Below are 25911 nucleotides of genomic sequence, written 5' to 3' on the forward strand. Positions count from 1 at the left end.
TATAAAGATTAAGGCAGTCCTGAGTTTTCTTTATTTCATTATATGTCTTCTCATTTTGTTGCTACGGAGGCGTGTTTGTCACACTTAGATTTCGATTGTCCCTCAGTGACTCCTTCCAGTACTCTCTGGAGGCCAGCATGTCTCTCCGCCAGCGGCCGGCAGACGGACCCATGGTGTACCTGAACCGAGGCCAGTTCTATGCCGTGGCGCTATGCGAGGCCGGGGTCAGAATGTCCCTGCGCCAGCCCAGACGTAAACTGCGGGTGAGTGGGCTGCTGCCGTCACAAGGGCCAGGTGGAAGTCCAAGCAGTAGTGGGCAATGCGCGATGGGAGGCTCTGAGCTGCAGAGGGAGAGTGTTGTGCAGGTGAGGGCGTACGCGGGTGGCTGTCTTAGAGGAGTTGGGAGACCTTTTAAACCTGGGGACGCACAGACGCTAATCCTGACTTGTATCGGCCTTGTCCTAGGCCGCAGTAGAGTATCGATAGTCAAGTGGCGTTTATTTACATAATTTACAGCACAGTCTCAAAGGAATTCACAAGCCAACTATCAATGAATATCACTTGATATGAAATCAAGATACCAAGAGCAGTATCAAATGTGCTATCTATTGAGAAACATACCGCTCTGCTGCAGCTTCTCACTGTACAGTATATACTGTAAGTCCAATGGGGGAAAACTGCAGAATTGGGCTTCCTGGATCGTTCACTCACAACTCCACACAGAAAGGCCCCTGTTGCATTTGAGTCCAGAATCTAGAACCTTTTTTTTACTGCGAGTCAAGTGCTGAACACCACTGAAACCATGGCTTTAATCACAATCTGTATCAGGAGTAAAAATTATATTGGGTGCGTCCCTAGTTTAAACTGATTTTGCTCTTGACAACACTGACTTTTTGACCGTTGACCTTTTTTTTGGAAATATAGTATTATTACTACCCCCCCCCCCTTCCCACAAATCTGATCAATATGACAATGTTTCTGTTCCAGAGTGTCATCATGGTGGTGTTCAGTGAGGACAAGTGCAGAGATGAGCAGCTGAATAATTGGAAATACTGGCATTCTCGCCAGCACACTGCCAAGCAGAGGGTCCTAGACATCGGTAAGAACATGCCTGTAGTTTGTCTGTCGATTCCAGTCACAAGCATTGCTGGTCTTGGTCATTTGATGGTGAGGGGGGCATGATGAATATACGCTCTATAACAATATATGTGCTATAACAAAACAAGGAAGTTCAGAAGGACATAGGGAAACCCGGCGCGGTTGAGCCACATTTGAATAACGCCCTGTTTTTCCACTGCAGTCCTGGTGAGGGGATGGAGTCAACCAGTGGATAATGGGTTTAAAAAGACATTGAGTAGAGAAAAAAGGCGGGGCTGGACCGGGGCCATGTGCCAAGAAAGTGAGGCACAGAGAGGCAGGCCCTGACTTGCTTGAGAACGATTTGCGATGCAGGATTGTCGAACATGAAGCACTCTCCCTTTGCCAATTCTGAGGTGAAGAAAGGCTACGTCCTCAAAATATTGGTAGTATAGGAAGACATGATTTTTAATAATGCGATCAATCGATGTTAAACACTTCACTTCAAAACTTCACACTTCAACAACAATTGAAATTAGTTTAAGACAGAATTACCTCATTTTATATTGGATGAAATGTACGAAACCCTCACTGTGACTCCATTCCTCCACCATTCAGCTGACTACAAAGAGAGTTTTAACACGATTGGGAACGTGGAGGAAATCGCCTACAACGCCGTCTCCTTCACTTGGAACGCCATGGAAGAAGCCAAGGTAAAAAACGAACGAACAAAACAACAACACAAAAATAAAATGAAACAAACTTAAAAAAAGTCAAACAAAACAACAGCACCGTAAACTCTAAACAGCAGGGCGATCACTTTTCTCATTTCAATATTGTCAACAAAGAAGCCAGGAGCTTCGGGTTTGTTGGGTTTGTCAAGTAGTTCCAATCTAGTCGGACAAAGCAATAATTTCTGTGACACAAGACATGTGATTGGTAAATCTTTGAGGTCTAATTAAAAAAAAAAAAAGATAATAAAACAAAGGAAGAAATTCCACAATTTGATTTAGCGATTTTTGGGGGCGTGACCCGGACTTGGGGCGGAAGAACACTCCCATTGATCATTGTCTGTTGAGTAGATGGTCCCTTGCCAGCACCCTGGCTCGTGGATGAGACATAGTATAATATACTCACACCGAACAAAGAAGATCCTGAAAAGGTCTATTCTTTGAAAGGAACACGGTTAAAAGAAACTGCATTTCCTTTAATTCTTCTTTTTTTTTTTTTCCAGCGTTCTCACGATCGGGTGCATTTATTTTCTATGTGTGGGTCAGCACGGCAGTGATGTGCGTCAGACAGTGACACACACACACACACACACACACACACACACACACACTCCAAATCAGGCTATGATTGTCTGGGATACATTTTTATTCTATATTTTTAAAGTGGATCTACACATTTGCCAGGCAACGATCATTATAGTCGTCGTTGTTGAAGTCTGTTTTTGTTTGTGTGTTTGTTTCTGCTGTGTAGAGTGGATGGCTTGTTTTGTACAAGAAAGCCCTTAATTGGAACCATCTGAACTTTTTTTTTTGTTGTTTTTCATGGCAGTGGTGCTGTCGGTACACACCTATAGACTGCCAGGGCCACATACAGGGTTGCTGGTGGTGGGAGGCCTATTTGTGCCCTGGGCCTGTTTTGGGAGCGTGAGCCATTGCTGTTTGCAGGCTCAGACACGATGAATTTTCATGCCGTTTAGTGGGAAAATAACTTGAGCCGCATTGGAAGAATCTCTACCGTTATTTGTCTGTCTCTGCAGGCGCCTGTTCGACCTGCTTAACTGGAAATCAGTAGGGTTGAGATCGATTTACATTGAATAAAAAACGCAAGGGATACTATTCAAACAGAACCCAGCAGATTATTACATTTTGAAATACTGACACCAAGGGGCCTGAAATTATGCTGTAGGAAAAAAAAAATAATAATTTCCCCCCACATTTATCAATTAATTGGAAATAAAACCTTTCCCGACTAGTTGTTATTCTGGATGACAGCCTGTTGAGTTCACCACGACAATGCATGGACTGGCTTTACAACTCAACTGTTGACCAATCTTTTGTTGCTGCTGTCTTGAGATTCAAGAGGTTTACTTGTCACATACATATACATACATATATGCAGCGGAATTTCTTTGCAACGCACCTGGAGATTATGCACAATAAGTTCTAAACCTATCATAATAGCTAACCTAATTACTACCTAGCGAACTAACTGAAACGAACTGATCCCTAAAACGTAATGCAGTTAGTGAATAGAATAAAATAAAATAAAATAAAATAAAGTTAAATAAGCCTCAAAAAGGTAATACAGAGTAGGGGTACAAAATAGAAGTAAAGGGAAGGGGTATGTGTGGGATGTACAGTATACAACAGTACGACACAGCAATACAGTTAACACTGAACAGAACAGCGGTACAGTGCAGTATGCAGTAACACAGAACAGTGATACAGTATGCAGTACACTATGCTACATACAGTACAGTAAGGTAGTGGGGCCTATGTGTTGGTCTCAGTGAGGACCCCTGGTGAGGACAGCATTCACAGTCCTTATGGCTTGCGGGAAGAAACTCCGTTTCAGTCTCTCTGTCCTCGCTGTGTGACTACGGAGGCGTTTGCCTGACCACAGCAGCTGGAACAGTCCGTTGTTGGGGTGATGAGGATTCTTCATAATCCTGCGGGCTCTGCTACTACACCTCCTGGTGTATAAGTCCTGCAGGGAGGGGAGGGTAGTTCCAGTGGTACGTTCAGCTGAACGCACCACCCTCTGCAGGGCCCGCCTGTCCTGAGCAGTACAGTTCCCAAACCAGGCAGTGGTGTTGCCTGTCAGGATTCTCTCCACTGCTCCACAGTAGAAGGACTTGAGGATCCCCACCAAGAACCTGAATTTCTTCAGTTGCCTGAGGTGGTAAAGACACTGCCTCGCCTTTCTCACCAGAGTGTCTGTGTGTAAAGTCCATGTTAAGTCCTCCGTGATGTGGACTCCCAGGTACTTGAAGCTGCTCACCCTGTCAACAGAAGCCCCATTAATCACCAACGGCATGTGCATCCTGGGTTGTAATCCCCTACTAGAGTCCACAATCAGCTCCTTAGCTTTGTTGACGTTCAGGAGGAGGCTGTTGTCCTGGCACCAGAGTGACAGGTCAGCCACCTCCTCAGGGTAGACCTTCTCATTGTTGTCGTTGATCAGGCCCACCACGACGGTGTCGTCAGCAAACTTGATGATGGTGTTGAATGACAATAATCTTTGCTGAATAACTCAAGACCTCTGAGCCCCTCTGCTTGCAGGTGCCGTTTGAGAAGGCTTGAAGTACGGCGAGGAAAAATGGCCGACGTAATCTTTCCATGCCATGAGTTTGTTTTACAAGCTGGATGCATCTAGTAAGATGCTGAGAGTGATTCTCCACATCACTTTCACATGTTTTGATTGTCAAATTAACCTATTCATGCCCATGCCCAGTCGCCCAACGCTGTCTTGGTCATATTCTCGCACGATCCAAACACCCCACAGTGACGGACCTTCCTTTGCCATCTAAAAACCTCTGTTGTCTCTTGATCTGAAACCCCCCCTCTTAGGTCTTTATCTCGGTAAATTGCCTGAGCACGGACTTCTCCTCCCAGAAGGGGGTGAAGGGGACGCCCCTGATGGTCCAGATAGACACCTACAGCTACAACAGCTGCACTAGCAGGCCCATCCACCGTGCTTTCTCCCACATCAAGGTCTTCTGTGACAAGGTGAGTAATGCAGGTCATGAAGGTAGATGATGACTGGGCGTGTACGGCGTCTGTTTCCATCTACTGTATCTTACTACCTACCGCTTGGCCTCCTTCATGCATGCCAATTGTCCCTTCACGGGTTTTGTGTTTCGCAGGGGGCTGAGAGAAAGATCCGCGATGAGGAGAAGAAACAGTTTAGGAAGAAAACAAAAGGTACAGCAGATGTCCAACCGTGCGTAGACGTGGATTTTCTGTATACGTCATGAATGCCGGCAAATAAGGGGAATGCACAAATACCAGTCTTGATATCAGAGATCGGATCAATACCAGGCTAAATTATTGCTCAGGTATCGGAGAATATTCACAATTTTGTTACACAGAACACTATTGAACATGTCGGATATTAAAGAAAAGCGGCTTGAGTGTTCTTTTGTGACAGATGCAATTATATTGGATGTCTCTAGCGGAAAAAAGAAGGCAGATGATAATTCTAATTATTATCACTGATTTTGCTCTTTCTGAACACTTCACGCTTCAATACTTAATAGAAAATATTTAACACTATTTAATGCTGTTGAGTAACTTACCACTGTGCTGCAGCTTCTCACTGTGCTTGAAGAGCAACTATCAGGTAAATTTTTTAATTAATTTACAATCTTGGGCTTATCAGTGTAAATAGTTTGACAGCTATATAAGATGGTGAAGTACTGTGTTACGGATTTATTATTTCAAAGTAAAGAGTATTTTAAAAAATCCAGTTCTTACAAAATAAAGTCACATACCAACGGAGACCGTGGTAAAGAAATGAAGGAAAACAAATGAATCTAAAATAAAAACACAACCTGTATTTTTCTAAAGGCCCCCGTCTCTGCATCTCCTCTCACAGAGCGTAACAGTCTCCCAAGTTTTTTGCGTTTTTTGTTTCCATACCAGTAGGAAACGAATGAAAATAAATCTAGAATAAAAACACACTGAGCGTCTCTCTGCATCTCTTCTACTTGGCAAGTTGCCATTCACTCCAGCGCTAGCTCTGTCCTGTCTCCCCCATGTAGCACAACGTTCAAGTTCATGGGCAATTTCAGATTTTTAGGTGGCCGTTGATAATCACATTACAAAAATTAGTCCAGCTGTAATTCTAAGTTAAAAATAAACATTTTTAACTTAATTTAATTTAATTTTTCGAATTGCTTATTTCTCTTCACATGAATTCATTGTATGCCAACCTGCAAGTTGCCCTTTAAATACAGTTCAATGTTAAGCCTTCAAAAACATGGGAAGCTTAGAATAAACATATTCAAAAAAAATAGTGGCCAACTGTGCATTTTGTAATTTATTTGGACCTTGCCCCAAATCACTAGAAACAGGAATTTGCATCACTTCCTACTGGCAGCCTTCAATATTTCATTTTGGATGCACTGCAGCAATTGCAAAAAGTAGTAAACAGAATGTGATATTACTGTTATTCAAAAAATGTAAAAAAAATGATTTTGTGTGAGATGTTTTCTTTTTTTTTTTTTTTTTTTCAACGCTTAAACATTTACCTCATTGGGCTGCATGTAAACCCATTGAGAAGCAGCAGTGGAGCGATAAGTTCTTAATAAGGCCTGACTTGACAAAGAGTGATCCCATCCTGTAATGAAAGCATTTTAGTAAAGCATTTTGAAATCCATTTGGGGATGAGCATGAAGCCGTCTTTGTTTTGACCGTTTGCATGGCAACACATTGTGAAAGTACCCTCAGGTAAAAATGGCAATCCGAGGGGCGCTTTGCCAGCGAAGAACGCTGAGGGTACAGTGTTCAAGACCACAAAGGACCTGGACGCCCAGCCTGTCCTCTTCATTCCCGATGTCCACTTTGGAAATCTGCAGAGAGCTGGCCAGGTGAGGTGATCGCCTGACACACACACACACACACACACACACACACACACACACACATTCTTGTATTAGATGTTTGAGTAAATACACCTGGGGGCCAGCAAAAAGGGCATTGCAATACAGGTACTCCTCACTTAACGACCAAGTTCTGTTCCTAGGACCAGGTCGTTAAGCGAATAGGTTGGTAAGCGAGGACCCGTGTTATTTAACAGTAAGGGGGCGTGGCGATTGAAATAGCTAGTGTAGCGAATACTGACAGACTGCGGGAACGAGACTGAGAAGGTGGTCGCTAAGTGAGGAGGACCTGTTATTAAATTGACTTGTAATGAATGCAAGAGTTTGCTTTTCAGCATCTTTATGCTGTTCTGGTCACTTTCTTAATATGAGAGTCAAAAGTTAAATCAGAATCTAGAATAACATCTGGGCTCGTTACATCTGATTTGACCCAGGGATTCAGCTTAAGTCTAGCAGAGAGTTCCTGCCTTTTGGCTTTGGGGCCACCCAAAATAATTCCTGTCCAATCATTTATAATAGGTAGACAGGTAGTGAGAGCGTAATCGGCATCTGCAAGATTTGGTTCCACAGAAATGTACAGTAGTATATCATCGGCATTGCTATGTTAATTTATTTAATTATGTTCTCTGATAATATCACCTCATGGAAGCATGTAATGTGAGTAATGGCCGAAGACAGTTATATCACATTTCGCTGACACATGAACAAGACAGTTGAAAAATGTTCTACCTGTAATGTAAGTTCTGAACCAGTTCAGGACACATTCAGACTGGTTAGTTCTCCAGACGATCTCTGGAGAGTGTCAAATGCTGTGATCAAAGTCCAAAATATCAAAAATTGAAATGTTGAAATCCATGCGTCTCAATTCTCATTGGTTATTTTGGTCAGAGCAGTTTCTGTGCTGTGATTAGCTCTTAAACCTGGCTGAAATTTCTCAAATGTTGTTTTAATTTACAAAGTAGTAGATTTGATTACAGACTACTTTCTCAGGTACCTTACAAAAAAGTAAGGTTTGATATGGGTCTTTAGTCACCTAGGACCCCACAATCCAAGTGTGGTTCCTTCTTTCTTTCTACAGTGGTTTCACAACAGCAGTTTTAAAAGCATCAGGAAAAACCCGTCTCAAGTGATGGATTAATGATTTTCAGAGTAGAGCTTGAGACACTATTGAAAAGCGTTTTAAAAAATATAGTAGGGACAGGATCAAGAGAGCAGGTAGAAGATTTACTCTCTATTACAATCCTATAGAGCACTGCAACAGAAATAGTACTAAATATCCTCAGTTTCCAGCAGTGGAAGTAATACTGTCTCTGATAGTTCTAAATTTGCTTTTAAAGAATGTGGCAATTCCTCATATTTTGTGCCAGATGATTTGCTTAAAATGTCGCGAACAGGGTCAGGATTAAACAGTTGGTCAACGGTGGAAAACAGTATTATAAAGTACTCTCCCACTCTGTAATAATCTTTGAAAAATGGTATTTTCTTGCAGTCCGTACAGTATTGTTATATACATATTTTTTATAAATGCTAAGATAGACCTCAAGTCCAGATTTTCTACCATTTCCTTTCAGCTGCTCTAAATGATCCCCTGAGCTTCCGGACAGAGCTATTTATTTATCCATTGTGATCGTTTATCACTTACCACACCTCTTTTTGAGCTTGAGTGGGGCCACTTTGTTGAGTGTTTTAATTATTGAAGGCGTCACCCATTTGATGTACTGAACAGTTTCGATGACAAGAGTGCAGTTCCCTTACAGCCTCTGCGAACTTCAGTTCTTCCGTTGCATCTACAATAGGAACTATTTTTGAGCTACAGTTTCTTTCATGTTCCTGGTTACAATCAAATCAATATGAGTACTTATCATATTGCACGAGCATACCAAGGAGAAAAAAAATAAAAGAATACTAATAACACAACACACTTTTATTCTGATTCCTTATAGCATCTTGCACTTGTATCTGGTTGAATTTAGAAATGGGTGCTCAGGCATTTAAATTCAAGGTTCAAGTTCAAGAGATTATTTGTCACTTACATATATGGTCGGTGTACAGTATGCTTTGTTTCTATCCTCTGATGTAGGTCGCTTTGGAGAAAAGCATCTGATCAATGAATAAATGTAATCTTTCATTGTATGTCTATCATTTTTTTGGTAGGTTTTCTCATATAACACAGAGGAGATCAGGAGAGATGGGTGAGTTTGTCAAGTTCTTTATTTAAATTAATGTGAGAGCATGGCCAGTTCACAGTGAGATGTGGTATTCCCGTCAAGTCTTTTCAAATGTTTCACTTAATAAAATTTTCTATGCGAGCGGATCCTATTTGAATTTGTGCCATGTCGTGGAATGGCCTGGAATGAAAATATAATTTTTAATACAAGAATATAAAGCACTCCATGCACAAAACACCCACTATCATTTTTCTGCACTTGATTGTGGAGAATTCCCCACGTTCACACTATGCTGAGTAGCATTCCACTTGGGGTGTGTTTCCAGGAGCATTTCCTTGAAGAGAACTCCATGTCCTGCTGAAGAGGACATCTGCTTGCCAGCTGCCAAGACTTCCAGGATGGAGGTCGAAAGAAAAGGTTTGCTTTTGGAATTCGGAAGCAGCTCATTATATCAGCTCGCAGTGAATAAATGTTAATGAGCTAATTATTTATTTTCTTTCTTCTTCTTTATGTCTTCATCCAGTTTTGCTGTATGTTAGGAAAGAGTGTGATGAGGTTTTTGATGCCCTGATGCTCCGATCCCCAACACTCAAGGCCTTGCTGGAGGCTGTGAGTATTCTCTGAAATACCTGTTATGGTGGCCTGAAGTGCAAAATGCGGATTAACTGTTTTCCATGTTCAATGTCAATAGATGGCTATTCTAGAATAGACTGACATACCGTATATTATGTATATACAGTATATGAGAGAATACTGTGATAGGAAAAAAAGAAACCATTAAATTGTGAATCTAATCTAATCTTAATGATCGTGACAACCCTTAATGGTCTCAATTGATGAAACCCAAATATAAATATATGTATAATATTTACCCTTTTTGTTAAATGCAATTTAGTATATATACTTTTATGAGGTTATTACCCTGTTTTTACTGCTTTTCATTATTTTAATTATTTTTTGACTGTACTTTGTAAATGCATTTTGTTTGCTTTGCTTTTATCGTTACTATCTAATGGCCTCATTTTAATGTAAAGCACTTTCATGTGCTTTTGCATTTGCATGTGTGTACATGCAAACTCCAAATAGGAGCCTGCATGTTGTGTATGAAAGGTGTTATGCAAATAAAGGTCGTTGTTTTTATAATTATTATTAATAACCCTAATCCCAACCATCCCTGTGATTTTAAACAGATCTCAGAGAAATACGCGCTGCCTGTGGACAAGATGGTGAAAGTTTACAAAAAGAGCAAAAAAGGGTAACAGAAAATTCCGAAAACTCTATAGCTAAACTCACATATCACATTAACATTAGTCAGATGTGAAGTGGAAGAGAATCAGGGGAGGTCCCTAACACTTGGCTCTGTGTTTTTCTCAAGGATTTTGGTGAACATGGACGACAACATCATTGAGCACTACTCCAACGAAGATACCTTCATTCTGGCCATCGAGAGCTTGTTGGACTCTCTTCAGGTCACGCTGTCCGAGATCTAACGTGAGCGACGGGCCTGGACTGGAAGGGTGCACAAAATATTTGGCATCTCATGTCTTGGTAGATTAGACCCCGCTCCCCTCCAAAACTGTCTTTTTGGAAGGAAATGGCATGGTCCTCCATTCTGTCCAAGTTCTTTCCCCATCTCGCTCCAGTTGATTATTATTATTATTATTATAATCCAAACACATCTTTTGAGCATTTTTGGTTTTCTGCGAGAACTCCACTTTTTTTTTTGCTCTAGATGTTGTAGAACAAATTGTAAACAAGGTCACAGACCTTCTGTTTGTTTGCTGTCATCCCATTGAAGAGATCATTGTCTTTTAGTATTTATTACATTCCCATGAGGATATCTAACTCCGTCAACTGAACTCTACTCTATGGAGAGTGGAAAGTTCTGGCTGCGTTTGGTGTTTATTGCGGACGGCTTCAGTTCCTTCCAGAAATGTGCGATTTCATTCCCTTTTTAAGTGAGTTAATAAAATATGTAGTTTTATATGCAGTTGTTTTGTTACCTTTTGTGGTTCATTTGATTTCGCGTCCGTCTCCCTGCTCTTGTGCCCGTGCGTCACGGAGGGGCATATTTTGGTTCATAATACTCTGCTGTAATAGTTTTTGTAGTTTTTAAGTGAAAACATTACGTCTCTGTACCACCAATAAACCCCCCCAAAAAGTTGTGTTAATTTGGAGGCTACATGTGAGTCAGTTCGATTTTTAGGATTTGGGTAAGAATAAATTATTTCAAGTAATGTATATTTTTTGTATATAAATAGTTCTTTTAATTAAAATGACAGTATTTTAATGGCATTTTGAATATTTTAATATGCCAGGGTTTTTTGTGGACATAAAGCCCGATACCTCCACATGCTGCTTGTACCACTAGAGAGCATGTGTGCCCCTAGTATTTATGTATTTTTGCAAAGACTGATGTGGAGTGTGATATTATGTTAGAAACGACAAAAGACGCAACGGTGCTGGCGCACAGAAATTGCAGATATAATTAATCCCATCCCACTCCCGCCAAAAAAAAAAATAAAAAAAAAGTAAAAACATCAGTGTTCCGACACTATAATCAACCAGAACACAATACATACAGAATACCGTACAAAACCTGCAAAATGCAAACAATTACATTTTGTTCGACAGGTAACAATTTTACAGTATAAATTTATACAATACTGAATTGTTTTCATTTTGGCACTCGACCACAAAAACTATCGCGTTTAAACAGTAACGTCACACCTGATGCAGAGAAAAGAAAAGAACGACGAAAAGCATTGCAATTCAACAATATCATTGCGGTAGATGGGATCCTTACCATTAGATTTCAACTAATATTTTCTTTTGTTTTATATACCGTAACAAAACAGCAGTTACCCAACGATAACGTTCAATGTCTTGAAACTAGATCACGCCGTAGGACACGGTGGGGAGGTGGAAAACAATAGAGAACACAACTTATTATTTTCAATTTTAAAAGAATACTGTATAACAATTCCCTCTCTATAGAAAGTGGATAATGGATGGACACCCAAGAAAATGACTTGGATAGGGCACTTTACTACATACCGCCTGTCCGGTGGCTCAAATGTGTCCTTGACATGTCCCCCTTGCAGTCAGTGCTCTGGAGTTAGCAGTTTACATGGAGCGCATCGTAAATGTGTGCATGTGTGTACATGCAAACTCCAAATAGGAGCCAAAAACATGCACACATCATCGTCTGACCAGCGATGGACACTCGTTACCAGGTCCCCGGGCGCGTCGACGAATGCTGCCCACTGCTCCTGGCTGTGCCCCCTGAGGAAGGACAAGCCAGGATGAGTTAAATGCAGAGGCCTCATTTCACCGGCCACCATCCAAGAGCATGTGCATGTGTGTGATAATTAAAGATTCTTCTTCTTAAATGCACACAGTGTAGGAGAAGAGGATGCCACGGGTCACAGGAAGGGATATTCGGTGTCATTTGTGCTTTATAGAGAATGTTTGGTCGCGGCTTAATTCCCCAGAGTGCAAAGAGGTATGATAAAGGTTGACCACAAACGATTATATCCATCCATGTGTGCTTTACCAGGTGTCATGAATATGTACAAATTGTTGAACTGGGCGTGACTTATTATGCCGTCCTTGATGAAAGACATCACCGTTGCCTGGTACGAGGTATTAGCCACTGATAACTAGCAATTCACATATAGCCTCATGCCACAGTCGCATGCATGTTTACTCCACAAACCCCCGACCGAAAAAAAACAGATTCAACATGCAGCCATTCAAGATCTAAAATTGAATGTGAAGGAGTGTGTTTTTGATTATTCATTCAGAAAATGACAAAAATAATTGGCATGCTGGTTATACCAAAGAACGCGTCATAAAAAGAAAACCCTACTTTATTCTACATTTGTTCTGAGAACCCTGGACTTTTTTTTTTTGCTGTACAAATAATGTCATTAAGTGTAAGCAACAAGCTCCGACTGGAACAATTATCTTATCGGACGTAGCATAACAACATGCTGTGAATTAAAAATGTGTTTTGTTCAATGTCGACTTCTCAGCGACGTGCAAAAAAAACAAAAAATAATGAGACGTGATACTTTGCTAAAAGTATTTTTTCCTGGTGGCATATATGTGAATAGTAGCACATGTTTGCTCCTTGCCTATAGAAATCCCAGCACAATAGAACCTGTCCCCCCCTCCCAAAAGAAATACAAAGTAAACACAAGCGAACATCTTCATTCTCACAGTAGAAAACAAAATTACAATAAAACAAAGTGTTTTTTCCTTTTCGAGTCGAGGACAAATGTCAGAAGTCTCCAAAATATCGGGACGATGCCGCATCTATTTCCTTCAACACAATCACCACTAGCCCCCCCCTCCCCTTCCCCCCCTCTCTCCATGGGGGGGGGGGGGCAGCGACAAAATAGAGCCAAGCAAGGACCACAAGGTACACACACACACACACACACACACACACACACACACACACACACACACACACACACACACACACACACACACACACACACACACACACACACACACACACACACACACACACACACACACACACACACACAACATTGAGGCGGTTGTGATGGAGATAATGATGTGGGGGGGGGTTTGCTTTAGTGAGGTCTAGATAGTGTCTGGAAACAAACTACGAGCTGGGGGGGGGGGGGGTGTACGTTCTGGCTCGTGGACTTGACTTCTTTCATCCTTTTTGTGTTTCCGCATGGTCTCTTTATCATCGTCGTCTTCACCGCTTTCTCATTCACTCACTTCATCATTTGTATCCTCCGGTACGAGCGGAGGGAAGGGGCTGTTTTTTGGAGTAAACCCCTTGAAAGCACTGCAAAGAAGAAGGGATACGACAAATCCTACATAAATGAGAATAATAAAGACAATAGACTAGTTGTGAATAATTCTACATTCCAGAAAGTGCATGTCCTTTTATTTTCTGAACCTGAAAATGCAATTCTCAATGTGTTTACAACCTTAATGCTTTGCTGAGAACACTATCTTGGATGAAGCAGATAGGCAGGATTCAAAGACCCTGCTATTTTCAGGAACACCTCAATACCAATCCTATCTTAACTCTGACTATCTATTCCTGTTCTTGTTGACTCAATTAGTTCGAAGTTGTTGTTTTGACATATTGCACTTATCCTGAGAACAATTTCATTCTGATTCCTTCCAGCTATCTTGCCCTTGTATCTGGTTGAATTTAGAAACGGGGGTGCTCAGGCACTTCAATTTGAGGTTGCGCCAATGGTCGAGCTTTGAACATTGAGCTTTTTGGGTGAATGAGCTTGCGGTGGATACACAGCGTCATGGATAGTCAGCTGACTGCAGCGCGTGACTTCATTTCCCGCCGTCTGAATTCACACTACAAGCCACATTTGTGCATGTAATTCCCCATGTAATGTCCTCGACTGACTTGGAGAGTAGACTGGAAGTTAACTGGCATGAATGTCAGTGGATGACTTCTCTCATTCTTCTTAACTTATTGTTAATATGTGTACATATATTTTTATCAAATTTTGTTTTTATCCATTTTGATACTTTTATACAAATGCATTCTTCAAATATTATATTTTCTGAACTCCGAAATTAACTGGACCTTTCTATTTGCGTAACAGGAATTATTGTTTTATTTCTTAATTTATTTATTATATCATATAAAAAAACAACTGCGAAACATTTTGCACTATCTCATCTTGCGGTTCATGTGAGGAAAAAGTGAGGAAAAATCTGACTTTTTTTTGGTGGCATGATATGGATGAATGTAATTTAAACAAGGTTCCTTCTGGGCAAGAAATTCAAGAACTTTCAAGTACTTTTTTAAGCCTATTTTATTTTTTGTTGTTCAATGACTTCATGCAAACTAAATACAATCATTATACACTACTCACAAAAAGTTAGGGATATTCGGCTTTCGGGTGAAATTTCAGGATGAACCTGAAATGCACTATAACCTTTACAGGTGAACTTAATTTGACCTTCTCTAAACTTTTGAATGCACATGTCCAACTGTTCAATGTTTCAGTACTTTTTGCACAACTTGCTGTTCTCTCACAAGGAGCTGAACGGCAAAATTCATAACAGGTGTTTGATCCATGAATCGACCAAAACATTTCCTGGTTCAATTACAATTGGTATTTAAACAGTCCTCTTCATCATGCTGTTCACATTTTGACATCATGAGACCAAGACGACACCTAACAACTGATCAACAGTACCTCGCCATTGTGAGGCTTCAAACAGGATGTTCTCAGAGGGAAGTGGCCACTGAGCTTAGAGTGTCACAGAGTGTCATCAGCAGGTTGCAACAGAGATACAGAGAGACTGGAAGAGTCACAGAAAGGCATAGAAGTGGACGTCCTTTGGCCACATCCCACACTGATGACCGCTTCATTGTGAACAGTGCCCTGCGGAACCGGATGATGAATGCCACTCAACTCCAGGCACATTTAAGGGAGGTGAGAGGCACCCAAGTGTCACGTCAGACCATTCAAAACCGTTTACATCACCGTGGTCTGTGTGCTAGACGACCTACAAGGCTACCTGACCACACCACCAGGCACAGGCATCATCGTCTTGCATGGGCCAGGGAGCATTTACGCTGGATGAGGGACCAGTGGGCCTCAGTGCTGTACTCTGATGAAAATTGATTCACGTTGAGCAGAAATGATGGCCGCCACCGATGTTGGAGACGTCAAGGAGGGCGCTATGCATCAGCCACTGTTGTCACCAGACAAGCCTTTGGTGGTGGTGGTGTTACAGTGTGGGCAGGTGTGTCTAGTCAATACAGAACTGCCCTACACTTTGTGAATGGTACAGTGACAAGCCCATACTACCTGAATAACATCATTAATCCAGTCATTGTGCCCCTGCATGAACAACACAGGCCTAATTTTATCTTCATGGACGACAATGCTCCCGCTCATCGAGGTTGCCATGCCTCAGCAGACAATAAGTCGACTTGTGAACAGCATGAGACGTCGTTGTCAAGCTGTAATTGATGCTCAAGGGCACATGACAAGTTATTGAGACATTGACATTTTTTGTTGTGGTAAACCCACCGCTGTTGTTGGCTTTTGTTTCAATAAGTTTTTTGAGATGAGGAAATCACCATTGCATGCTTCTACTTAAATGCCCTACTTTCATGATATATCACTGTAGCTTGAACATTTTACATTTTCCATAAATTTCACCCGAAAGCCAAATATCCCTAACTTTTTGTGAGTAGTGTACATCGCTATTGTCTAATTGTCTATTATTTATATTCATATATACAGTATATTATACATATAATTAATCTCATTGTCATTTACTATTTCCAACGATGCTGAATTAAATTGAAATGTAATCTAATAATTAAATTTCACTGGCATCATCTACGTCATAAACGTGATTCTGGAAAAACATTATTACATATTAAGATAGACGGACCTTACGTAAATGTTGACAGCCCTGGCCTAGAACTGTCCAGCGCTGCTAGGGTCACACTGTAGCAGACGGACAATGGAGGGGTCACTCTTGGCCCCCTTAATAAATTCCTCCAGAGACAGCTTACCTGGAGAACACACACACACACACACACACACACACACACACACACACACACACACACACACACACACACACACACACACACACACACACACACACACACACACACACACACACACACATTATAGGCATTGGTCGATATTTACTCCAACTGGATTTTTCTACATCTTCAGTCTCAAATGTAGAACTATCCACTGCTTGCAAAAGACTCTCCCCAGTCTACTGCTACACATGTTTTTCAGCTAACTATTTTCACTTTGATGGTTTCGTCAGAGCTAACTGGCTATTCCAAAACTTTGTATAGAGGTACAACAGAATACTGTTTCAATACCCACATTTTCTTTAATTAATGGTTCTTTAAAATGGTTGGTTGGTGATGTTAGAAGATGAGAGTCTGACATCTAATACAACAACTAAAAAGATTTGTAGCGCTAACAAAGTTAATGTTTATTACACCCCGCTTTCGCGCTCGCAACTCTTTGCACACACAGTTGATTCATTCAAAGGTGACCAAGCACTTTTTGTTACCTTTCAGCCACCGTAGGTAGACTTAAAACAATTTCTTGGACGGGAAAGGCAAAATCTCAGTTTTTTTACACCGATCATCGTTTCCTTGAAAATAATGCAGCTCTAGATCAAGGGTTCTTCACCTGGAGGTCACAAGGGGCTCACCAGGGGGTCGCAGGAAAGGCGGTGAAACGGTAGATGCAAAATATTTATTTAAATCCTAATTTTTCAATAAAAAAAAAAATATATATATATATATATAATGAAACAAATGATTGGCTACTTGTTTTAAAATGTTACCGTTTCATTAAAAAAAAAAAAAGATCAGATTGGGATATAACAAGATGGAGCGGTTTCTTAGCTTTGGGCGCCCTATAACAAAGGGGGAAAAGCAGGAGATATGACGACCACTGAGTGAGTAAGCCAGTGCCATTTATTTATATATTTTGTTATTGTTGTATTGTTTTAGGCGGGAAACAAATTAGATGTTGCTCCTCGCTCACAGGACTATTAACATGACTATGTGTCCTTACTGTTAATGGCTTTGTTAAAGTTCACCGCATATTGTTTGTTTTCTTATTTTTTTGTTAATTTTTTTGTTTTTGTTCTTGTTAACTACATTTCCCATGCGTCCTAGGCTGACGTGGTGTTTCCTCGTGACAGAGTGGCCGTTAGTATCTGTAAAAATAAACGGAGCAGTTAACTAGATCTCCAACGAAAAACAAAGTTTTCTTTATCTCCCAATTACTGTACAATATTGTAATATTTACTCAATGCTGTCAATGTGAAGAACCACTGCTCTTGAAGATTAAATTGGGTTGATTGAAATTCCACTTCTCACCAAAAAGTGGTGGTATTGATATGGCTCCCTAATCTGATTGCAACTGCAAACCTACATATGCTCGCAAAGCTTAGTTTATTTGTTCCTTCAAGCTGTGGTACGCATGTGTGCTGCAGTCATTCACAGCATCCCCTCCGACTGCCTGTGGATAACGCTGACACCAGGTGTTTCATAAAGACCACTGTATTAGCAGATTATATTCCACCAATGAACAAACCAATCTCATCCAACCTTCAGAGGGGCGATGCACAACGTACATAAGTAGACAGGTAGAGGAAATAATTGCTTAACTGTTGAATTGGCTCCACGTGGCAAGGTCTGGTTGGGGTTGGTTCCAATTCTTTCTCTTAGTAAATTTCTGATCAGTTATGCTAACTTAAACCAAAAGTAATATTTTCCCTTAAAGTTAACACAATGAATGTTTCAGTAGTAAAGTAAATACATCATAAAGTGTCTCATTTTCCTTTTCCCTGCTTGAAACTGAAAACGTATGAAAAAATGTGCAACGTTCCGATATTTTTACTTGAAACTAATATGAGAGTCTAGAGTCAAAATCAACTGTACTTTGACTTTTGCTTCATTTTTTTTTTTGTATTACTTTTGTATTTTTTCTCCTTTTACATTAATGTAGGTTTTGTTTATAGGTTTGCAAACAACTTGAGTGGTATTGTGGATATTTATTTATTATTATTTTACTGTATGTTTGTTGATTATTTCTGATTATTAAAAAGAAAAATCCCAATAAATATAATTTATTTGAAAAAACATGAATAAACCTTTGGATTCAATTATTATCGGGTGTTTTCCAGGACAATTTTCCTGAAATTGTCAGGGGGTTTTCCAGTGCCTTGAAAATGTTTTAATAATTTTGGTCAATTGGTAAAAAAGGTTTGCGTAAAAGTAGCAGGTAACATGTTGGTATCATTTAAAATGAACATTTCTTCACTATTTCAACTATTGTGCTGTTACGAAGTAGTGTGGGTGCATTACTCATATGCATTGCATTTTTTTTTTACATTTGCATCAAGTGCGATCTGAACGAATGGAACTTCTGAACCAGTAAGTCAGAAAACTGGCTTTGTCATGTAGCCCTCATCCTACCGTCTCTGTTGGTGTCCATTTGCCTGAAGATCTTCTCTGTCCTCTTTTCAGGTGTGGACTCGTCTTCCGGCATCTTCATCACCGACGACACCATCTTATAAATTGCCTGCAAGGCACACAAATCATTACACGCGGTTAGACGAGAGACATCTCAGTGGACACTTTGGTTAATTATTAAAGGGATGTTGACCCAGATCTCTGTAGACCCTTAAAAGAAACTACCAATGGATTGATTAACCCATTAGTTCATCTCCCAAATTGATGAATGTCTCAATCAGTGAAATATATTGGATATTGCAATGTGGTATCCAATCACAAGTACACACACACACACACACACACACACACACACACACACACACACACACACCACTAATACCGTTTCCACACCAAATTTAGTGTGTTGAAACCCAGGCCAACCCACTAAAAATAGCCGATTGACACCTTTCCCATTGCCAGGAGAAATGGCGTCTATTTCTGGTGCGTCACGTTCAACATCACGAACACGCCGGAAAGGGGCATGTCCTGGTTCCATTGTGATTGTGAACAAAACAGTAGAGGAGACAGCAACTTAAACAAACAACGACTTAAACTGTTAAACTTAAAAGTATTTTGAGCTGTTCAAAATAATCGCATCGTTCCTGAACGACCCAACACTATAGTAGAAGCAGCATGGATCACCAGCAGCATGGATACTCCATGCTGCCAGTGCGCAACCGCGCATGGATATTCAATACTTCCAGTCATGCGCTCCTTTGCTGGCAGGGTGCGGGGACCGGCGGGGAGCGTGGGGGTTCTCCGCTGTGCTTCCCACGGTGCGATACGCGCACACACACACACACACACACACACACACACACACACACACACACACACACACACACACACACACACACACACACACACACACACACACACACACACACACACACACACACACACACACACACACACACACACACACCCATGCAGAAAAAAGTTTTTTAATTTTGGGATATGAAATGATTGAATGACACACAGATATTCTTATCTATTTATGCTTCAGTGTCCAGAATTTCAACGTGTATCGCGCAGGTAAATGGGCAAAAATTACCGGGTCACGGGTGTCCACATCAGAGCCAATCGGAGGTGGAGACGATTACAATTTGTGTGTATTGCAGGGTCATTTTACCCGGGATTTTCCTTTCCCACTGCTGACAAATGCTGGATGTTAGCGGGTGTTACTGGGTTTTTGGTGCAGTGGGAAAGGGGGATAATATTTTGTAGTTTCCCCTCGTGCCGCCAAAACAGCTCTGACTCATTGTGGACTCCACAAGACCTCTGAAGGTGTCATGTGGTATCTGGCACCAAGACGTTAGCAGCAGCAGCTTTAAGTCCTGTAAGTTGTGAGGTGGGGCCCCCATGGATCGGCCTGTTGTTCCAGCACATCCCACAGATGCTCGATCGGATCAGACCCTAATACCGGCCATTCACATAATGTAGAAGAAAACAACATTTATCAGACCAGGCCACCCTTCTTCTATTGCTCCATGGTCCAGCGCTTACGTGCCCATTGTAGGCGCTTTTGGTGGTGGACAGGAGTCAGCACTCTCAAGCTGTGATGCACTGTATGTTCTGACACCTTTCTCACATACCCAGCATCAACTTTTTCTAACCCTAACCCCTAACCCTTTTTCTTCTATGGGATCGGACCAGCCTGGCTAGACTTCGCTCCCCACGTGCATCAATGAGCCCATGGGTGCCCATGACCCTGATGACGCTCAGTGTATATACATTGGTCAAGGGGAGGGATATATTAGGCAGCAACTGAACTGTAAGTTCTTGAAGTTGATGTGTTGAAAGCAGGAAAAACGGGCAAGTGTAAGGATCTTAGCAACTTTGACAAGGGCCAAACTGTAGTGGTTAGCGGTTGGGTCAGAGCATCTCCAAAACGGCAGGTCTTGTCGGGTGTTCCCGGTATGCAGTGGCTAGTACCGAACAAAAGTGCTACAAGGAAGGACAACTGGTGAACCGGCGACAGGGTCATGGGCATCCAAGGCTCATTGATGCACGTGGGGAGCGAAGTCCAGCCGCAGAAGAGCTACTGTTGCACAAATTGCTGAAAAACTTAATGCTGGCTGTGACAGAAAGGTGTCAGAACAGATAGTACATTGCAGCTTGCTGCGTATGGGGCTGCATAGCTGCAGACTGGTCAGAGTGCTCATGCTGACCCCTGTCCACCACCGAAAGCGCCTACAAGGGGCATGTGAGTGTCAGAACTGGACCATGGAGCAATGGAAGAAGGTGGACTGGTCTGGTGAATCGCATTTTCTTTTACATCTTGTGGATGGCCGGGTGCTTGTGTGTAATTTACCTGGGGAAGAGATGGCACCAGTATGCACTATGGGAAGAAGGCAAGCCGGCGGACGCAGTGTGATGCTCTGGGCAATGTTCTGCTGGGAAACCTCGGGGTCCTGGCATTCATGTGGGTGTTACTTTGACACGTACCACCTACCTAAACATTGTTGCAGACCAAGTACACAACTTCATGGCAACGGTATTCCATGATGGCAGTGGCCTCTTTCAGCAACACAAGGCGCCAAGCCACACTGCAAAGATTGTTAAGGAATGATTTCTGGAACATGACTGTGGTGGATGGGGTGGCTTGAGCAGCCACCAGTTTATTGTAGAGCTGAGGCTAGGTGGAATTAGCCAGGAGCAGATGGAGCATGTCATGACACAGGGCTCCTCTCCTGACTGAGCGTGTGGATGGTGTTTTTAATCCTGATACTCTTAATTCTACTTAATTTGACCTTCTCTAAACTTTTGAATGCACATGTCCAACTGTTCAATGTTTCAGTACTTTTTGCACAACTTGCTGTTCTCGAACAAGGAGCTGAACGGCAAAATTCACAACAGGTGTTTGATCCATAAATCGACCAATACATTTCCTGGTTCATTTAGAATTGGTATTTAAACAGTCCTCTTCATCATGCTGTTCACATTTTGACATCATGAGACCAAGACGACACCTAACAACTGATCAACAGTACCTCGCCATTGTGAGGCTTCAAACAGGATGTTCTCAGACACTGGAAAAGTCACAGAAAGGCATAGAAGTGGACGTCCTTTGGCCACATCCCACACTGATGACCGCATCATTGTGAACAGTGCCCTGTGGAACCGGATGATGAATGCCACTCAACTCCAGGCACATTTAAGGGAGGTGAGAGGCATCCAAGTGTCACGTCAGACCATTCGAAACTGTATACATCAGCATGGTCTGTGTGCTAGACGACCTGCAATGGTACCTGACCACACCACCAGGCACAGACATCATTGTCTTGCATGAGCCAAGGAGCATTTACGCTGGACAAGGGACCAGAGGGCCTCAGTGTTGTTCTCTGATGAAAGTCGATTCACGTTGAGCAGAAATGATGGCCGCCAACGATGTTGGAGACGTCAAGGAGAGCGCTATGCATCAGCCACTGTTGTCAGCAGACGAGCCTTTGGTGGTGGTGGTGTTACAGTGTGGGCAGATGTGTCTAGTCAATACAGAACTGCCCTACACTTTGTGAATGGTAGTCACAAGCCCATACTACCTGAATAACATCATTAATCCAGTCATTGTGCCCCTGCATGAACAACAGGCCAAATTTAATCTTCATGGACGACAATGCTCCAGCTCATCGAGGTTGCATCATTAGGGAACGGCTGCTGGAGACTGGGGTACCTCAAATGGAGTGGCCCGCACTTTCTCCAGACCTGAATCCCATAGAAAACCTGTGGGATCAGCTGAGTCGCCGTGTAGAGGCTGGTAACTCTGTACCCCAGAACCTCAATGACCTGAGGGCCGCCCTTCAAGAAGAGTGGGGGGCCAGGCCTCAGCAGACAATAGGTCGACTTGTGAACAGCATGAGACGTCGTTATCAAGCTGTAATTGATGCTCAAGGGCACATGACAAGTTATTGAGATATTGACATTTTTTGTTGTGGTATACCCACCGCTGTTGTTGGCTTTTGTTTCAATAAGTTGTTTGAGATGAGGAAATCACCATTGCATGCTTCTACTTAAATGCCCTACTTTCATGATATCAAATCACTGTAGCGTGAACTTTATACATTTTCCATAAATTTCACCCAAAAGCCAAATATCCCTAACTTTTTGTGAGTAGTGTATATATAATGCATTTTGCACCACTATTCAATCATCATTCAACTGTCATAGTTTCAGAACATAGGTTGAGATTGGGTAAGCTTATGGGCTTAACAGTCTTTTTCACAATGATGTGTGTCAACTTTGAGCTGGGGCATTACATAGTAGATCTGTTTGGCTGTGAAATCACAGCCCGTTATGTCCTTCTCTAATAAGGAGGACAATGTGACGTGCTAACAGAGGAGGGCTGACTAGAATTACTCTGAAGTGAGAGTGAGAAGGAGACACATCCTTGGGTGTGTAATACACTAAGTTAGGCTTAGAAATTGTCTCGAAACACAGGGGGAGCTCATAGATGTTGGAGAAAGTGTGTTAAGAGTTATACTAACAGCAGTTAATCAATGTTAATTACAGTTAACAATGAATTACTCATGATTAGTGTTCATCTTCTCCTTATTATTCCTTATTCTAAAGCTTGGCTCTGAAACCCTTTGCACCACCGACAGCTTCGCTAACTCTCCACACCACAACGGCTGTTCCGTGTTTTCTAATCCCTTCAATGGATGAATAGGTGCTTGATATAGCATTGCTGCTATTCTCACAGATGGCGCTTTGACTTTTTAAATGCGCCTTCTGATGTCTTATGTCTTGAGACTATTTGTTTTCTAAATTAATACTATTCATATCCAGGTGGTACACCTCCATCTTCTTAACTTGTTCTCACCCCACTTACTGCCCGACGTGCTATTTCAGGCTCCTGGCTGATGGTCTGTCTGGCTCTCCCCATTACATCAACTTGAGGCATTGTTCTCTGTGCGCCCATTATCCTTTCCACTCTTCTTCTCTTGTTCTCCATCACACCCACACACAATCCCACACATTTGCATGCCTCCCTGCATTTTCAACAGTATTAGGCTATCGACAGCTCCAACCGGCATACGGAATGCCCTAAAGACAATAAGGGGGGGGGGGGGGGTCTGCATGTTTTGTATCGTATGGCAGGGTCGTCTCAGAGAGCCCTTCCATTCATATGAAAACAACCAGAGCCCGTGCTGAGTGAAGACATAGAGAGGGACGATAATGAAAGAAGTATTCTGGTGTACTACCTGTCCACCTCTAGTTCAGAGTTTAACTTAGTCCCTTATTCCCACTTATGCCCTTCACAACATCAGAAATTTGAGATAGAGGTAGGGGAAGAGAGAAAGTCTCTCTAAATCTCCTCACTGTTCTCTCCTGACCAAAAAACACCCAATTCTTTAGTTGAGTCACTTTCCCACAGAAAATCAATTTATTCAATCAAATCCTGCATAACATTGCTCAGCATATAATTATGTTTGGTGCAGAGGCTCCAGTGGCTGAGCTTTGGCCACGCAACAAAGACAGTTTTGCACAGTGACGTGCATGTGCCTTGCTTGAAATGTACGCTATTCAACAGTGAAGATCTACTTATCTACCTTCTCCTGTATTGACTCCTAATAAATTACCACCACGAACACGCGTCTCCATTTCAAGCAAGGACTGGCCTCCCTGACTCGTTTTTCAGATGGATGCAGATACAAGGAGAGAGGCGGCAACTCTGGATGAGAGGGCCAGGGCAGGCTTTATCTTCTTCGCTGCCTCAAGGCTTTACCATAATCTGAAGAACACAAGTCAGGCTGGATGTGATCCATCTCATATTCAATTACTTCCCCACTGCAAGGCTAGTTATGAGCATTGCTAGAATTCAAACACTCTGTGCAGGAGAGAGCATTAGCTTGAAGTGAGTCGTCACGTACACACACGGACGAATGGCAGCGAACACGGACAGCACTGCAAGAGGATTTCTTCAGGGTGAGGAATTAGCCATGGCAGACGCAAAATCTTGGCGGCTTGCGCCAATGTGATCTGGTTTAGTTAAGCCCCTGTGTTGTAAATGTTGGACATGCTGTACACACTGCGTACTCGGGGCACGTTACATTGGTACATTACAGCGGTTACATTGAAAGACAGAGGGAGACTCTACAAAGACACCATGATCATGAATCAGTCTCCTATAACGTTCACTTGCTCTCTGCTTTTCAAGCCCCCACCAGCTCTGTGCAGCTCGTTGTCTACACAACACACCTACATCCACATTACATTCATGCAATCAACCAGACGCTTGATCACACTATATAAACAAACAAAAATCAAAATTGCGTATTGTGTATATTGCATTGCAGTTTCCTGAGATACAAAATGAAATCTTCAAACACAGATAATTTTCTTTAAAAATCCTATTTCTTTTAGATGGCAAGAAACAGCCATTCAATGCATTTTGTGTAAACCAGCGTAGCTAGTCGTGGCAAGTAGACTTATATAAATGTATAAAACAAAGCACAGCACCCTTGTATGAAAAAAATATCCCCACCACCTCAAACGACAACCAAAAAACAAAACAAATCAATTGCAATCAAGTGGAAATTTGGTACTTCCAGCGTAATCCAACAAAGACAGATGATCGTATTGATTGCTTCTTTAAGTTAACTAACATCATTGAGCTCCAAATAATGTTTTGTACATTTTCTGCCACCCGCAAATTTTCACCCAGACGCAAACAAACAAAAGAACAAGCATGCTGCTCCTCATTATGACAGAAATATCACCCTTCAGAGGATTTGACACACTCCCTTTCATCCACTTTAATAAGAACGAGACCTGCTGACAAGTGGGGCTAGAGATCTGAGTCATACCGTCTATTCTTTACTCAGTGGATCCAGCTGCACTGCTGCCTTTCTCATAACACAGATGTACAAAGCAGCGCAAGGTTTGGGTGTGAATCACTGCCTCACCAACGCACGGCTAACATTTAGAAGCAGTGCAGATGATAGAATAATGCTGTGGTACAGCTGTATCTGGCAAAAAAAAAAAATCATACTGTACCTAAATCGCGGTCT

General features: G+C 41.9%; 2 protein-coding genes across 5 annotated transcripts in view; one reads left to right on the plus strand and one right to left on the minus strand.

Moving 5' to 3' along the window:
* LOC307234249 (grainyhead-like protein 2 homolog) overlaps positions 1 to 10843 on the plus strand; it is a 13395-nt gene extending 2552 nt beyond the window's left edge. Inside the window, exons 5-15 of one of the 2 annotated variants that reach the window (XM_080005873.1) lie at positions 107 to 365; positions 988 to 1099; positions 1696 to 1790; positions 4659 to 4817; positions 4955 to 5012; positions 6531 to 6679; positions 8846 to 8883; positions 9185 to 9276; positions 9383 to 9468; positions 10050 to 10114; positions 10235 to 10843. In XM_080005873.1, coding sequence (XP_079861999.1) covers positions 107 to 365; positions 988 to 1099; positions 1696 to 1790; positions 4659 to 4817; positions 4955 to 5012; positions 6531 to 6679; positions 8846 to 8883; positions 9185 to 9276; positions 9383 to 9468; positions 10050 to 10114; positions 10235 to 10349 — 1228 coding nt within the window. In that variant the 3' untranslated portion in view covers positions 10350 to 10843. The remainder of the gene's footprint in view (positions 1 to 106; positions 366 to 987; positions 1100 to 1695; positions 1791 to 4658; positions 4818 to 4954; positions 5013 to 6530; positions 6680 to 8845; positions 8884 to 9184; positions 9277 to 9382; positions 9469 to 10049; positions 10115 to 10234) is intronic. The other variant, XM_080005874.1, reaches the window with a different exon arrangement.
* Positions 10844 to 11319: 476 nt separating this feature from the next.
* Positions 11320 to 25911, minus strand: part of ncalda (neurocalcin delta a) — a 52987-nt gene continuing 38395 nt past the window's right edge. The window contains exons 3-5 of one of the 3 annotated variants that reach the window (XM_080005437.1): positions 18863 to 18968; positions 16299 to 16417; positions 11320 to 13690 (exon numbers count right to left, since the gene is read on the minus strand). In XM_080005437.1, coding sequence (XP_079861563.1) covers positions 16320 to 16417; positions 18863 to 18968 — 204 coding nt within the window. In that variant the 3' untranslated portion in view covers positions 11320 to 13690; positions 16299 to 16319. Of the gene's footprint in view, positions 13691 to 16293; positions 16418 to 18862; positions 18969 to 25911 lie in introns of all 3 variants that reach the window. The other 2 variants (XM_080005436.1, XM_080005438.1) reach the window with 2 other exon arrangements.

Source organism: Zeus faber (genome assembly GCF_960531495.2).
Source record: "Zeus faber genome assembly, chromosome: 8".
In the NCBI taxonomy this organism is placed as follows: Eukaryota; Metazoa; Chordata; class Actinopteri; order Zeiformes; family Zeidae; genus Zeus; species Zeus faber.